Source organism: Motacilla alba, chromosome 1 (genome assembly GCF_015832195.1).
Source record: "Motacilla alba alba isolate MOTALB_02 chromosome 1, Motacilla_alba_V1.0_pri, whole genome shotgun sequence".
Classification (NCBI taxonomy): domain Eukaryota; kingdom Metazoa; phylum Chordata; class Aves; order Passeriformes; family Motacillidae; genus Motacilla; species Motacilla alba.
The window spans coordinates 65,066,598-65,082,355 of NC_052016.1; the positions used below are offsets into that span (position 1 = coordinate 65,066,598).

At 37.3% G+C, this 15,758-nt stretch overlaps 1 protein-coding gene across 5 annotated transcripts in view; it reads right to left on the minus strand.

The window, feature by feature from the left end:
- Positions 1-3,041: 3,041 nt before the first annotated feature.
- DGKH (diacylglycerol kinase eta) overlaps positions 3,042-15,758 on the minus strand; it is a 158,679-nt gene continuing 145,962 nt past the window's right edge. For all 5 annotated transcript variants that reach the window (XM_038150763.1, XM_038150753.1, XM_038150782.1 and 2 more), the window contains one exon: positions 3,042-13,953. In XM_038150763.1, coding sequence (XP_038006691.1) covers positions 13,901-13,953 — 53 coding nt within the window. In that variant the 3' untranslated portion in view covers positions 3,042-13,900. The remainder of the gene's footprint in view (positions 13,954-15,758) is intronic.

Genomic DNA, 15,758 nt, shown 5'->3' on the forward strand with positions numbered 1-15,758 from the left:
AAAGAAAATGAAAACTTTACTATCCAGCTTTCAGTGCAGGTACTCTGAAGTGACCTCTGAATCTACAATACTTAAAAAAGCAGCTTCCTCTCACTCAAAAAGCCCCATGTTTTTGGAACACTTCCATGGCATCTTCAACTTCTTGAACATTTTTTCCTTTTTATTCACCTGAAAATAGCCCCCTAGGATTTCTGATTGAATGTATTAATGCTTTTAAGCAAGTTAGTTGGAAAACAAGTCATCAGGCATAAATCAGAAGAACATACTCTTACACCACTTGCAGGCTCTTGGGTGACTTGACCTTCAGAGTACTGATGGCTTCAACAGCAGGTTGGAAACACTGTGCCCAGGAAGTCTGAGCAAAGCTGTGCTCCCTCAGAGGCAGGGAAAACACACCATAGGTTGAATTGTGACACCATTAGCAGATGACTATTATTATTGTTACAAGGGCCATGTGTTAGGGATTCAGAGGTATTACATGTCTGATTCTAATTAATGAACTGCTCCACTCAGAGGATAGCCTGACTGACATATCTGCTATTACATTATTGGCACTAGGCAGCAGATGGATGATTTTTTTTTTTTTTAAATGAAATTGAAGAAAGGAAATTGAACTTGGCAAAGTGTAATTAGGAAATGACGGTAGGTACCTGAGAAGGGCTGAAGCCTTTGAGCCATGGGAGATGCAAATAGCAGCAAAAGGGCAGAGGGGAGGAATGAGTTCAGAGTGGCAAGTGCAGGCACAGCTGCGCACTGCTGTCAGGGAAAGGAAATGGAAACTAAAGCTAGAACAAAAAATCCTGCTGCCTCAGTGAGGCATCTGCCACATCCCAGGATGTCCCATTTCATCACCATTACATCTCTCATCTCTCCCTCTATAAAAAGAAAGATGCACTTCCGTGTAGATCCCCTCGGTTGTCATTTGAAGGAGGAGGGCATGGGCCAGATGCTGCTTTCACTCATCTGCAAGCATTTGGCCAGGACAGAAGCTATTGCACCTGCCTTGTGTTTTGTCATGCTTTCAAGACAGATTCAATCCATGACATCTCCTTACCATTGGATGGCTGGGGATGATCGAGGTTGTGACTCCATTGATATATTTTATTTTGAAAAAGTATAATTATAAATATGATCAGAATGGCATTTGCGTAATTAGGAAAAAGTCTGCAGTAACTCCAAAGGAAATGGGGCAAACAACTAGCTAAATCCACGGCCAATTCAGGCTAATGCTATACTCCTATATCTGCCTCCAGAATGGGCAGATTTTAATCTAAACACAAACTTTCAGTGGCCTGAATGGCATAATTTAAAAATAATCTTTGTTTCTCACTTTTTACCATGCTCACTGTTCCAATATTTTAATATTAACATGAAATGTTAATACTGCACCAGTTCATTTTTGCCCTTGTAGTTTTTCATGCCATCCCCACTAAACCTCTTTAAATAACTTGCTGCTGTATTTTGTTTTAGACAAGACATCCATGTAGCCCTTTTTGATAAAATAACTCTGGGCAATAACTCTGTTAGATTTGCTTCAGCACTTGCAATTTCAATGCTTGCCTGTCTACAGCCTTCTCTTTTTTTCAAATTTTCATTTATTTAGTGATAAGAGTTAAAAGTTAGCACAGTTTCAGACTTCATCATCAGCTATTTGATGCCACTGAGATGAATGAATTGATTCCATTTATGCCACAAGTATTAATATATGGTATGAACAGTTTATTCATTTACCAAACTTTTCTCAAAATTATTAAAAACCTTCCTCAGTGTATCTTTCAGGTTAAGGCTTATAATCCACCTCTTTTTTTCACATTCTTTTACTTCTTATTCACAGAAAACTGATTTATGGTCAAGATGAACTGTGGGAAGCCTACCTTACTGTGCAGTCTAGCTACTAGAAGAAATTCTGGAGAGTTCCCAGTGTCCAAATGCCATCACACCCCGTCTCCCCATGTACTGCTGAGTGCCATCCCTAGTGGTGCCACCAGCTTTACCCCATGAGTTATTTCTCCTACTACAGTCTCTCCTTTATACCACAGCTTTGATTATTGAAACCAACCATTTCAGTTTGGTTAAAGAAATTGAATCCTCCCAAAACACATCTAAAATTAAAGTACAGGCTTCAATCCTAAGAGAACTGTAAGCACCTGGAATTCATGGTGCATTGAACCTCCCCAGCACTGACCTGTAAGCTTTCTGCGTTATCCATAAAATTACCTCTCCAATGTATGATCATTCAGGACAAGGGGATCCCAACCACAAGTCAGCTTCATAGATCACAAGATTACAGCCTTCATGAGCTGACTTAGGTTCCTACACACTGCAATTTTCCTTCTGTATGTGCCACTGACTGTGGTTACTTTCACATCATGTCACGTGCTAGGTACCAGCCTAGTAGCCCACTGACCTACAACACGGCAGCTGATGCTTGCCTGCAGAATGGCCCTCTGGAATCAACCTCCGTGAGTGTTTGTCAGGGCTGGTGCCAGCGAGGCACAGCCCCTACTGCTGAGGAAAATGCGTTTGCTTTACTGCCACTCACCCATGGAAAAACGGGCGCTACTGAATGTTCTGTTTTGATGGCTGTTGTTACCACAGATGCAAATGCAATCTGATTTTACACTTAATACGCTGTGTGGCAGCAAGATCCAGCGGAAGATTCCCTGCAAATGTAAACATCTACATGCACAGTGACCTACTTGCATCTGTGTTTGCACGTAGCCATGTAGAGGATGTATAAAAGCTGTATTCAAAGACCCTAATTTAAAACAATTTTCAGGCAGTCCCTGGCAAACTGAGTAGAAATAACGCTCAATATTCATTCATCCAAATTTTATGTAGTTTTGAGTTTTCTTTTAAATTCCAAAGTCTCAGATTGTGCCAAGGAGTTGCCATTGCATTAATTTCAACGGGGAATTCTGGTTTAGATTTGATGACATTGGTAGCAGCCCACATTTTGAGTAGATAGCATCTAAAATTCAGTGCCATGATGTTCAAACATTTCCAGTGATTTCTAGACACAAAATAAATTCAAGGACTTATGTACATTGAATGCATTCTGTTTATTTGAGAAGGAAGATCTCATACGAGTGCCTGTTATGGAAGGCATCTCTTATCATGTACAATAAAATCAACCATTGCTTCCAGCAGAATACAAAAATACACATCTCAGTGACTTCCATACAATAATAAATATGTAATCATGCATCCAACAATAAAAAGGCACAGAAAACTGGTCACTTAGTAGTCATAAAAATTACTAACTATATTAACAAAGCCACCCAAATTATCTGTACAAGGAAATGTAACAATATATTCCAAAGGTGAAAACACATAAAACATCTTTAAAATAGTATATGCAATAAATACCTCAATTGTTTTTATATATTAAAAATAAAACTGTGCCATTGTAAACAGTATGTAAACAAACAAAATTCACTGTTCCTTACCATTATTACAAGTAAATAAAGCCAAAAGTTACACCCCTGCTCTGTTAGATATACTTCATTGGCAAGTTTTGTCAGGCAGTTTTACTCTTTTCTGCAGCAAACAGAGCCTGCTATGTGTGTAATTCTAAGTATTAGAGCAATTGCTAAGCTTTAAAACTGACTGCCCAGGACATAGTAGGTCATCAAAGACAACTGGAACTAGGAAAAGCAATTCTTGCAGTGTTATGAACAGAAATAATTTATTTTTACTACATATAATAGTGTGGGTAAAACTCAGCGGTTTACATAACACTGCTCTCCTACAGGACTCGAGGGGGCTGTACAGAGGTGGTGAGCATCCCTATTCCCTTGGGTGGAGAAAGTGAGGCACTCAAAGGTTAACTACACTACCCCCAGTCTTACACCAGCTCCACTGGCAGGAAACCAAAGGCAGAATCCAGACCTTCAGCCACTTCCTCCTCATTTCCTCAGCTATCACATGGCCTTGCAGACAAACAAAGGTGTGTCCTGAACTCCAGCCCTGATTAGAATCGCAGAAAGCCAACCAACACACAAAAGGAAAGGTGTCTGCTCGCTTGGCACCCATCTGCCCCACTGACAACCACGGAGCCTTGCCACCAAGTGAAGCAGGAGCACCATAGGAGCTTTTCCCCCAGTAACCTGTGATCAGAGCCACATTAGCAGACTAAGGAGCCCAGACAGAGCCCTGTGCATCCTCCGCAAGCCTACTGATTGCCTCAAATGTTTATTCTTTTGAGGTCTGTTTCTACAGCCAACAAACTCCTAGAACGTTCAACAAGGTGCAAACTTCCTGCCTTATTAGCAAGGGGAAGGATAGGAATCTGAATATGATCCTTTCTTAAACAAAATTACAGGAAAAGACTCCTGGAAGTGGTGGACATTTGCACAGATGTCTTCAGAAAGAGCCTTGTGAAGGAAGGTGTCTGCTATGTTATTTCTTCAGCTTTTGATAACCTTGACATAACTACCTCATTTTACATGTCCGACTATCCCTGGGATGACTATCTATGATAAATATAAACTAACCTGTTCCCAACATATGTATTTCAAAGTGCATGACAGCTCTTATTTGAAAATGGTATTTTAGCCTTAGATGAAGAAATTAGGATGCATCTGCTTAGCTGTTTCACAGCCATATGGGTTTTTTTACAGGAAGAATACACTTTGAGCATACGTAATTAAAAGATACCCTGGAAAGGGATTTAGGAAGCGCTGCATTATGGTATATTTCCTCCTTGTGCTATTAAAGAACTGTTCCTTCTGCCTCTAGACAAGTGATTTCTCTAATGTCAAGCAGTTGTCTGACTTGCCTTACCACTTAATATTTTCATAATTTTAATTGATCTAGGGAATATAAAAAGTTATTCAACACACTGGCTCTGAAGATACCTCCATGTCTTGATGAGAAGCTTAAAGCCACATACTTACTATGTAATATTTTTTCCCCAATAAGGTACTTTTGGATAAGGTACTTCAAGTGTCTCATACCAGATCTGCAGAGACAGGTGAGCTGCATGAGATCCGTAGGTACAGAAAACAGACAGGACTACTTTTTATTTATCAATGAATACTTCTTCCCATTCACCTGCCACATTGTATTCCCTCTTTGTGAGAGAGGAGAGGCATGAAAGGTGATCTTTTTTTAGATGATTCTGTATTAAATCTTAGAAAAGTTATTTTAGAAGGTATTTTCTTAGGCGTATTCAAGGACCAGATCAATGAAAAATTCTGTACAGTCTTTGAGGCATATATTCCCACCTGTGTTGTAGTTTGCAGGTTCCACAGAAAAATCCAAATAGAAACTGCAGATTTCACATTGGGAAAAAATAAATACATTTCACTCATTAAAAAAATTATCACAGTAGGAAAATAGCCAGTAAACAATAGATTCAGAGGAGTTTAATCTTGGCCCCAATGAGATCAATGGGAGTTTTGCCAAGGATTTCAAAAAAGCCAAAATTTCACCCAGAATCATATACAATTCTTTAGCTGACAACAATCATAAACATCCTGTCACCCCATTGTATAAGTTAAATATTAATAAGCATCTGTAAACATCCTGCAATTTATCTGATATAAAAAATACTATAATAAAAACAATGCAGCATCTCAAGCACTGTATAGTTTTAAGGTTTTTTTTGGCTCTACACACAAGTTGGCATTGTTATATTGGGCAAAACCAGGGTATGTATATACATCTCTATGTACAGGTGTGCTCTCACTATGAACTAGGTACTACATATCTACATCCATCCACACAAATACTGGCAAGAGAATGACATTCATGGGTATGGCATGTAAAAGCCTACCCATGATCAATTTGAGGATCGCTTTTATGTGAGGAGCAATTTCTCTCCAAGAAAATCATCTGTAGGCTTACATGTAAATGCTGTAAGTGAAATACAAGAACAATCTCCAAGGGGCCTAAAGTACTGTTTAAAACACAGCATATGCCTAGGGTCCCAAAAGATTTATATGATTGCAAAGATGATGGACTTCCTTGTGGAATGAAGAAGGGGAAACAAAGGGCAGAAACTACTGAGTACACACCAGATTTTACCTAGACCCAGGCAAACCACGTTTGATGTTTTCGTTTTCAACTGAATATAGGTTTGGATTGAGTGGAAATCACATGTTTCAGCTCTTTGCTGCAAACTGCCATTTAGACCCAAATATATGAGTTATGCGAGAACAAGACAGTGTCCCACCATCTCTGCAACGCTTCCATGTGTAGTTCATGCATCCACTCATGCATGTAAGTGGATGTTACAACAGATTTAACTAACAGATGAACTTGACTGGAATACCAGTGTAAGTCACAAGCCTGGCTAATGACAGAAACCACCCAAGCTGGGCTGGGATCCTCTCAGAACCTTTGAAATACCTTTAGATGAAATTTATTTTTCTTAAATGCCAGAACATACATTAAAAATACATTAATGCAACTCCATAGTGCTCAATATTTGAAGATACCTGCTCTAGACAGACAGATGTGACAGTGAGAAGTTTCATTAGTAGTGACTGATAGGTTTGCTGTCACCATGAATGAAGACAAGAAGCTGCTAATATTATATGACATTAAATTATTTGTGTGTGATGACAGCAACAAAGAAGAGCCAGAGGGAAGGTGCAGAGATCAGGCCCCCTTCACCTTTCAGGAGCATCTGAACAGCTTGTACTCCTTATGTGCAAATCCCATCTATTGCATGTCTCATCTGCCACTATGAATATCACCTTGCCCTTTGATGATCCCATTGACATACAAGCATATTAAATTCCTAAGGTAACTGGCAGCTCTAGGGAGGTGCCTAAAAGAGTTTCAGCTCTTTTAGGATTCAATGGATATGATGTAAAAAAGTGGCTAGTGAAACAAATTATTTCAGGACAGGTTCACAAGCTGTGCTCCTTGAGTGGGAAAAATGGTAATTTTTGTCAAATATGGACAACCACATTTTTCAAGGTACCCGATTAAAGGAGACATAAAACCAAGACAGAAAGTACAGACACCACAGGTGACAGATGCCTGTAGAAAATCCTCTGGAATGTGGCTAGGGACACAGTCCAAATGCCTGCTTCAATGTATAGACATGGCATCTTGTGAGAGGACAGTGCTGCTAGGAACCTTCACAGTGAGAATCTGCATGCTTGTGTGCTCCTTGTAAACCTTCCTAAACTATCCAACTAGAATATCTTGTATCCTTGAAATTCTCATTAAAAGCCTCCAGGCTCTACTGTTCAGCACACATGCTCTCTCTCTCTCTGAAAAGCAAGACCAAGCAGCTTTGAAGGGCTTCCCTCAATCTCCCCATTCACAAAATTATTGACTGACTGCAAAGAGAATTAGTCCCAAACAGAACTTACTTCAACTAACACCAGGAGAAAAACAGTTGTGTCTCTAACTCTTTCCCTGTTAATGACACTGTCAGGTTATTAATTAAACTGGTTTTTTATCCAATTAATGCATTAGTTTAAAAAATTTGGGACTTAAAATGCTATTCCATTTACAATGTCATGGAAGGGATTTGGGGCACTGTGGAGATTTTGTTTTTGGCTTTACACACAGTTCCCATAATGAAAACAAACCATCCAATTTGAGTTCATTTCTTCCTGTTCCCACCTTCCAGTTCACACCCTCTTGTCTACCTGGATCAAACACAGCTCCCTAAAATAGTTGCTTCCAATGAATTTGGAAAAAGATAGTTGCAAATGACTTAAAATTTTGCACCACATTGCATTTATATTCAGTAGCTTTTCAATCCTAACACTAGTCTTTGAATAATACTACAAACTATATTTTTCCAAAGTCTACGTTCCACAGAATAAAATACTCACTGGCTATTTGGATATTGTCCCACCAATAGCTACCACAAGGTTCAGTATTTTCAATGTCTGATACAGCTGGTAGAGCTAGCCATAACACGTCTCTGTCCAAGGGCACTCTGGTAGCTCTTGTTAATTGTTAGATGGAGCTTCCAGCAGGGACTGTAAAAATATAACTTAAAAGATTTTAGTCCACCATGGCTATGCTAGGCTTTGGAGCCTGAAGCCTTGGTGTGTCTTTCCTCGAGCACCCTACAACTTTTTCCTGGCCTGCCTGTCCAGCTCTTCTGAACAGAAACCATGGAGACACATGCAAGGGTCTCATCTTGCCAGAAGCTGGGAGCTCATCCAGACACAGGAGCTGGGAAGCAACCTAAAAACTTGAATGAAGGCATGACTGGTGTTAAACATAAATGAGGCACCAGCTTCTTCTGCCCCACTAATACAAGCAATAGGTTATAGGAACTCAAAATCCCATCAGAGAGCTCATCAAGTTTTTGTCAAATGGGAAACAAATCTTTAATTATTTAAAACACATGTTCGTAATTCTACCATGTACACATATGAATTTTCTGTTGAGTGTTCTGAAGGTGATAGGTCTTTAACCACTACAGCTAAATTAATTAAAATTTGTCCAGGAATACTCTTGGGTGTGTATTCATCAGCATTTTGCTTCTTTGCAAAAGTGTTAACAATGCTAATATTTTTAAATTTACATATCACAATGGATGATATTTTAAGATTAATTCTATGCGTTGAAAAAAACCACAAACCTTTCAAAATTCTTTTTTTCAGGTAAAGTACTGAGGGTGATTACTATTAAGCCTACAGAAGTTGTTATGAATTTTGGTATTAACTCCAACTGGCTACAGAAATAGTCCTCTCAAGGTCTCCAGATGGCTTCCAAGTGGATTATAATTTCTGAGAAACACACTGGTCTTCGGTATGGCAGAAACAAACATTTCAAGTACATAAGTTAACACTTAACAGAGCTAAGAAATGTAAATTCTACTAATGCAACAGTAGTAGAAAACAACTAGAAATTTTTTTCTTTTTGTAAAAAAGATCCATTCCACATTATACTCTAGATATAAATACAGAAATTTATACAACCAGTAAAGAGTTTATATTCATAATTACCAAATGTTGCTTTGTCAATCCTGCTGATGCTACTATTCATCTCTGAAGAGAAAGCAGAGATATTTAAAGTCCTGTCCAAAGCTTAAATCCTGTCCCAACTCCTCAGCTTCCTCAAGTCATCAAAAACTTGTTCCTTAAGACAGCAATACAGTTATGTACAGTTCTTGCAAACATTAAATCCTTGCAGTTAGAATAAGCAGCATCAAACCTTGATGATATGAAAATCATACCACAAAACATACAATCCATGAAAACAGAATAAAAAAATACAGGACAGCCTGTGTTATAAATGTAGACAGGATGCTGCAGTTGAGAGGTACTTAAGTTATTGGGGTGAAAAAATAAATTTAAAATTACTTCTTTAATTTTATTTTCTGTGGCTCTCACTCATACAAGTGACAAGATGATTTCCTGGTTGTGAGCTAAACAAATTGCTCCAGCTCAGTTATCCTCAGTGAGATACATTCCTTGTGACTTTATCTTTCACAAAGACTTTTTGCACTGCTACTTATTAATTACCAGAACTGTTGAACTCATAGGCAAGAACTCATAGGCAAGAACTTAATATTTAGGGGCACACAGAGAGCACTGCAGAAATAGCTGTAAACACTACTAATGCAATCATTAACAGGAAGCATCAAGCAAAACAGAGTCACCATAGGGGGTTTTGTCTTGCAAGTACATTACTACAACTGTTTTTAAATTAGGACTATGGAACATCCTCTCATATTTGCTGTATATATTAATTTTCCATTACATGTGAAAAGGGTCTCCTGCCAGTCTTCCTGAAATGAAGACCACATGCATTGAAAATCACTGATAATTTTACCCTTGAAGTAATGCTCATTACCAAGGCTTTATGAAATTTTCATTAATAGCATGAGCAAGTTCAATTAAAAAGTAAAATTGGCAGGTTATCTATTTCTCTACAAAAAAAGCATGGGAAAATATAAAATGGACGTTTATGAAGAAAAAAAAAATCAATACCTCTCCTTTGAATTACAGCTATGCAGCATTGCAGTATTAATTATTTTGGGCAGGGATAGAGAGATAAAGGTGATTTCTATTTGTTATTTACAGGACCAAGCATGTTAATTCCAGTCCCAAAACAAGAAATACTGGAATGAAATCGTCTGGCAGGATTTTTGATCACATGCTTTACACTTTACTGTTCTTCCAAGTTCAAAGCATCTTTCTTTGAAAGAAATAGACATTCAGGAGAAAAAAAATAGTGTTTAAGGGGAGAGACATAAATATGTATCAAAGAAAATTTTCCCTTGCCACCTTATAAAAAATTGATTTTTAAATCTTCTTTCTTTGAATTATTGCAAAACATCCCCAACACCTAAAACCATGAGTTGGCTTGATTTCATTCAGTTTCTAAAAAGAAGTCATGAGGCTTTATCAAGGCAAAACTTGCATGACCTAAATCAGAGGTTGCTACAGCAATCAAATACAGTGAACTGAGAAAATCCTATTTGAAAATGACAAAACAGCAACTCATATTTAGCAACCTGCTGCAATTTTAAAGCATGCAGCTCTTGTGTTCCTCTCTCTGAGGTATAGAGCTTTCATCTATATGAATACCAGCCACTACAAAAAAATGCAGATTACTCTGCACTCCCTTCAGGCTTTAATGTATACTGACCACAGAAATAGCATGTATTTGACTGGAGAGGAAAAATTTAATCCAGTAAACTCTGTATAGGGATTGTCTTGATAAATCTAGCATGCTGAATCAGGCTCCACAGGATCTTGTTTTCTGAAAAGCTAACTGCTTTTAGGGATGTGTTTACCTTGGTTTTGTTGAGATATTGGGATGTGTGCTTTGAAGCACTTTTTACGGCAGGATTAAATTAGGGAGAATACAGTTCATTTAAAAAAAATGTAATTAGTTCTAGGAGCTGGGGCTTTTACAGTTCATTTAAAAAAAAATGTAATTAGTTCTAGGAGCTGGGGCTTTTACAGCAGTAAGGAAAAAAACCCAATACTTAGAATAACCATGAGAGAGTTACACTGGGTTCAGATAATCTAAAAAGCCACATCACTTAAACACAGCTACAACCCACGACCTCCGGAGAACCCCTATAAAAATATTCTGAGCCTCCTTGTCAGATGCATTTGCACTTCATAGCCAACACTAGTCTAAGGCATAGAGTTGCATAAAATTTGCTCTCCTGGGCATCTAATAAATACAGCATAAATGATACTTACAGTTTTTTCCTATTCACATGTTTATAAAACTGCTTAGGACAATCAAAGTTAAATTCTTTGGTGGTCATTTAGAAAAATGAACATTGATCAGTCAGTTGTCCTATACTGAGGTAATTTGAGGAGTGCCTTAAGAAATTGTGTTACAAACAAAATTTTCCCATTTTCCCTGCCCAAAAGCAGCTCCCGTTCTTTAACATACTCAGCATAGACCTCTACAGTGACTTGAAGAGATCTGGTTCCACAGCCCATCTCAATGCATTACATACAGCAAGGCTGAAAGTTGTAAAGAGATTGTATCTTACAATCAGGAAAGCAAAGAAAGTTCTGCTATGTATTACATCCTTGAATAGACCAGAAGATAAGCTATATTGTCTACTGTAATGTCAATATGCTAAAATGCTGCCACATGTTAAAATACGGTGTAGCTTATGAAGAATCAAAGAGAAAAGAAAATAAAGCTTACAAAGACTTGGCAGATGTCACCTGAACGTCATTAAAGGGGTGAATGTCAAGTACTTTAAAATAGAACCAAAACAAACAAACTTTCCATTGTTTGCCTAGCTTTCCATTTTTTTCATATGCTTTTCATACAACAGCCTGAAAGTCATATAATTTGGCAAATGCACTTTGGTTTGGTTTTTTTTATGCAAAACCTACTAGAAAATTGCCTTTTACTTTTGTTTGTTTACCAGAATAATCATTATGTCCACAGAACTCCCAGAGTGGTGCCTGTTGAACCTACAGCAGCAAGAACTCAAAGAAAGAAAATAAGATAAAAATTAAGCCTGTTTTGATTATTTTGATTTTTTTTTCTCCAATAAAACAATGAGTATAATAGATCATACTTTCCAGGGGATGAGTCCCATCTACTTGCCATGGAACATCTCTGGTCATATGCATGAGAAATGGAGGGCAAAACCAGGATGCAGTACTTGACATTGGCCCTTTATACAAGGAAATAATTTTGGTAAAAACCAAATGAAACCTTACTCTGCTGCCCATGAGGAAAACATAAATAGATGTTAAGATACTCTTTAACATGCAAGAAATATCAAAGCTACTTGATTAAGTGAAAGTCAAGTATTCTTTGTGCTGCAATGACACATTGCTAGAAACAGCAAGGAGAGAGCAATTCTGTGCAAGTTTTCTGGCAGGTGGTGCAAAGTCATCTCATGTCAAACATTTAGGTAGGATTTCTTTTGTAGATATCTCAAATTTATTTTCTGGCTAGATTAATACTTTTGTGAAAAGTTAACCAGGAAATTAAATTATTAACCTGTTTCATTTCAGTAAAGTGTAAATAAACTTACAAACTCTGGTATAGAGCAATATCTAAACAAAGATGGTTTTAATTTTTTTAACCTGTTTATACTCATGGGTTACTATCTTGCATGTGATCCATCTTAGCATGCATAGCCTAAAACCTTATAGTCTGGGTTTTTTTAATTTTTATGGTCTACTGATGGTGGAGTGCTGTCAAGAAACAAACTAATACCCTTTTAAAAAATGCACACAGATGCATTTTTAAATTAATAGTTAATTAGCAACAAGTAAAAGTTTACCCCACAAAAATCAAATCAGCTGCTACATTTTAAATATCTTCTTATGTATGATAAATAAAATTAAATTTTTCTTTAAGAAAATTTCATTAATATTTAAACCTGCTTTTGAACAATAGAATAAATAAAACCATTAGTGCCTACAAGTTCAAATATGCTACAGATGTTTAAGATAACTGAATAACTACATTAAAATGCACCATTGAGAAGATTCTTTATCATTTTCCATGCAGGAAGCCAATTGATGTTTTTGTGAGGTACCGGTCTTTCAAAAATTCTCATAAGTTAGTTACCTGATAAACCTTCTGTACATGATATATTTAAAAATCTAACTGTACAGTGTTTCAATCATATATAATCTGCTGAATATGGCACAAATGCTAAGTTTCCACACCCACACACCCTTTGCCGTAGAACGCATTTTAGGCATAACACAACACTGAAGAATAGAAAAGTGCCTGAAATTGGAGAAAAAAAAAAAAAAAGACACTCAAGTAGCAATAAATTAAATCTCATTCAAACCGATAAAAAAGTTGTTCAAGTGTTTAAAGTATCAGATGTGTCATGCAACAGAACAACAGACAATTCAGGCAGGCACACCATGCATTATAGTTTGCGTTCATGGTATCATGAGGTATCTCTCCCCTCTTCTGCATGGCCAGCGAGTGCTGGATACCTGCGGCACTGCCAGGCTCCGTGTTGAACCTTCCAAACTTCCTGGTCTCCTGCACAGGAGGCTTCACAGAGCTACGCCTCGGAAGGAAAACCAGATGACCTCATGCTGTACAGTGGCATCTTGCTGCAGCATAAAGAGAGGCATACTGAGCTGCATGTAAGCAAAGCAATCATTCCTTGATTATATTTTCCAGTCATTGCAGTTCACCAGCAACCGATCAATTAACCAAACTGGGCTTATCCAAACTGGCCAATTTGCACGCCAAGAAAACATCTTCGCAGAACATATCACCTTTTCCTTTTTGTTTTGGCACAAATCCTTTTGTACTCTTGCTGCAAGTTCTTCACCGCACAAGAATTCAGAGATGCTAGCCTGTACAAATACAGCTTATTCTTCCATAAACTACAAGGACAGCCAAGTGCCTGCAACAGCTTTGCTTCTCCAGCAACTTGCTCTTCTCTCTTTAAGAAAAGCACCAGCATAATTACACTTCAGACAAAGGGGTGTTCTTGCTGAGCTCTTTAATTCCCTGGAGAATTCGCTTCATATGACCCACTTTCGTTATCCCCAGGTCCTACAGAAAATTTAAAAACAGAAAAAGAAAAAAAGAGAAGAAGAAAAAGAAGGACATTTACTTTAAAAACAGGAAAAAGAAACCCCATTGATTATGACCTATCCATGCAACAGATGTCTAGAAATGTGCTCACTGCAATCAACAGTAACCAGGAAGAGTTAGCAAGAGTTGCCTTACAAAAGGACTGCTGAGAGCATACAATGAATCCCTCTCTGTCTGGCTGACAAAAAATTACTTACCTGCAACAGTGACAACCCAGGGCACTTCAATATACATCAAAATCATCTTTGGCTTGAATTATAAATACAAACACCTTTCACAATTTCTGGCAAAATAAAGAGAACAATCTCCCCCTCCTCTCTAACACAGCAACCAAATGCTTGGTAGAATGTGATGCATTGGAACTTCTGTCCAGCAATGTCACTTGATCTGAGGCCCTATGATGTCTGCTTTAATTGACAAACACACATATCCCCCAGTTTCTCAAGGGAAAGTGGGTGTAATGGCTACAGGCATGTAGGACAACTTCCCTTTAGAGAGCAATAGAAAGAGTAAGCCTTTGTTTTTCATTCCAAAAAGGTTACATCTCCTAGCATGGATGTTCCTGATTAGAGAGCTGGAAGAAAAATTCTCAGAAACATGATAGTCATATCCCAAAGGAAATGTAAAAAGCACAAGAGTAAATCTCCTTGTAGCCACAAAATCATTCACATCAGCTGAAATGTTTCTATTATTGGTTTCCAGACCCATCTCTGTACGCAACAACAGACAAGAATTTTTTGTAGCAAACTTCTTCCAGTATTAGTAATAGCTTTAGCAGCATCCTTTTTCAATTTTGGCTGGTCCAATGATCAGAGAAACAGAATGGGATGCCCAGCTGTGCTAATGATCTCCTGCCACACTAATGAATTTTCAGCTCGAGCCTGGTGGAAATCTGCTTCCCTTATCCATAAAACTCAGCTATGAAAAAGTCTTTAAAATCCATGTTTTAGTGGTGTTGAGCAATCAGCAGAGTCAAACACATAGTTATTTGTAGAATAAACCTTACATAACTAGATTATGGTTAAATAACTAAAAAAAATACTAGAAAAGTGTCACTATTTTTCTGAAATACAAATAAATTCATTTTAATAGGAAGATTTTTTCCATTAAAGAGACATTCAAAAGAAGGGAGTGTAATTAGGCAGCTTGAAAAATTTTTTCTCATAAAGAGTGGAAAATGAAACCATATATATTATTCTGTACCTACTCAACACAAAGACTGTATCTACATTTCTACAGCCACAGAGACTTCAGAAAAATCTGTATTCTATATTACTTTAAAATGGTAGCATGCATTTCATTTCAGAAGAAAGGGGTGGGAAAATGGCCATGAATTAATTATTTTATTATAAAGGTACCGCAGTCATGATTAAGCAGATGGTTTAATTTTCAGAGAGTCAAGACTGAATTCTGATTATGTTAGAGATAAAAATACTTGGTTATTTCTTCAGTTTAGAAAACTATCAGCACTATAATAGATATAGCACTATAAATAGACAGTCATCCTTTGCAGGACTTTGGCACAAAGGTGTCAGCATTAAGGAGTTCAGTTTGTTCATAAAAGTTCCCAAAGCTAGTGCTGTTCATAAACTACCTGGAAAAAACCTCATGACTTTCCACATAACATAAATTTATATTTTACTTTCACTAATAGTCATCTCACTTATAAACAAATGTAGTACTAATTTTTAATTTAAGATAGGTAATGTAGGTAGTAGTCAAATTCATCCTAAAATGACAGTAATATTTATAATTTTACATTT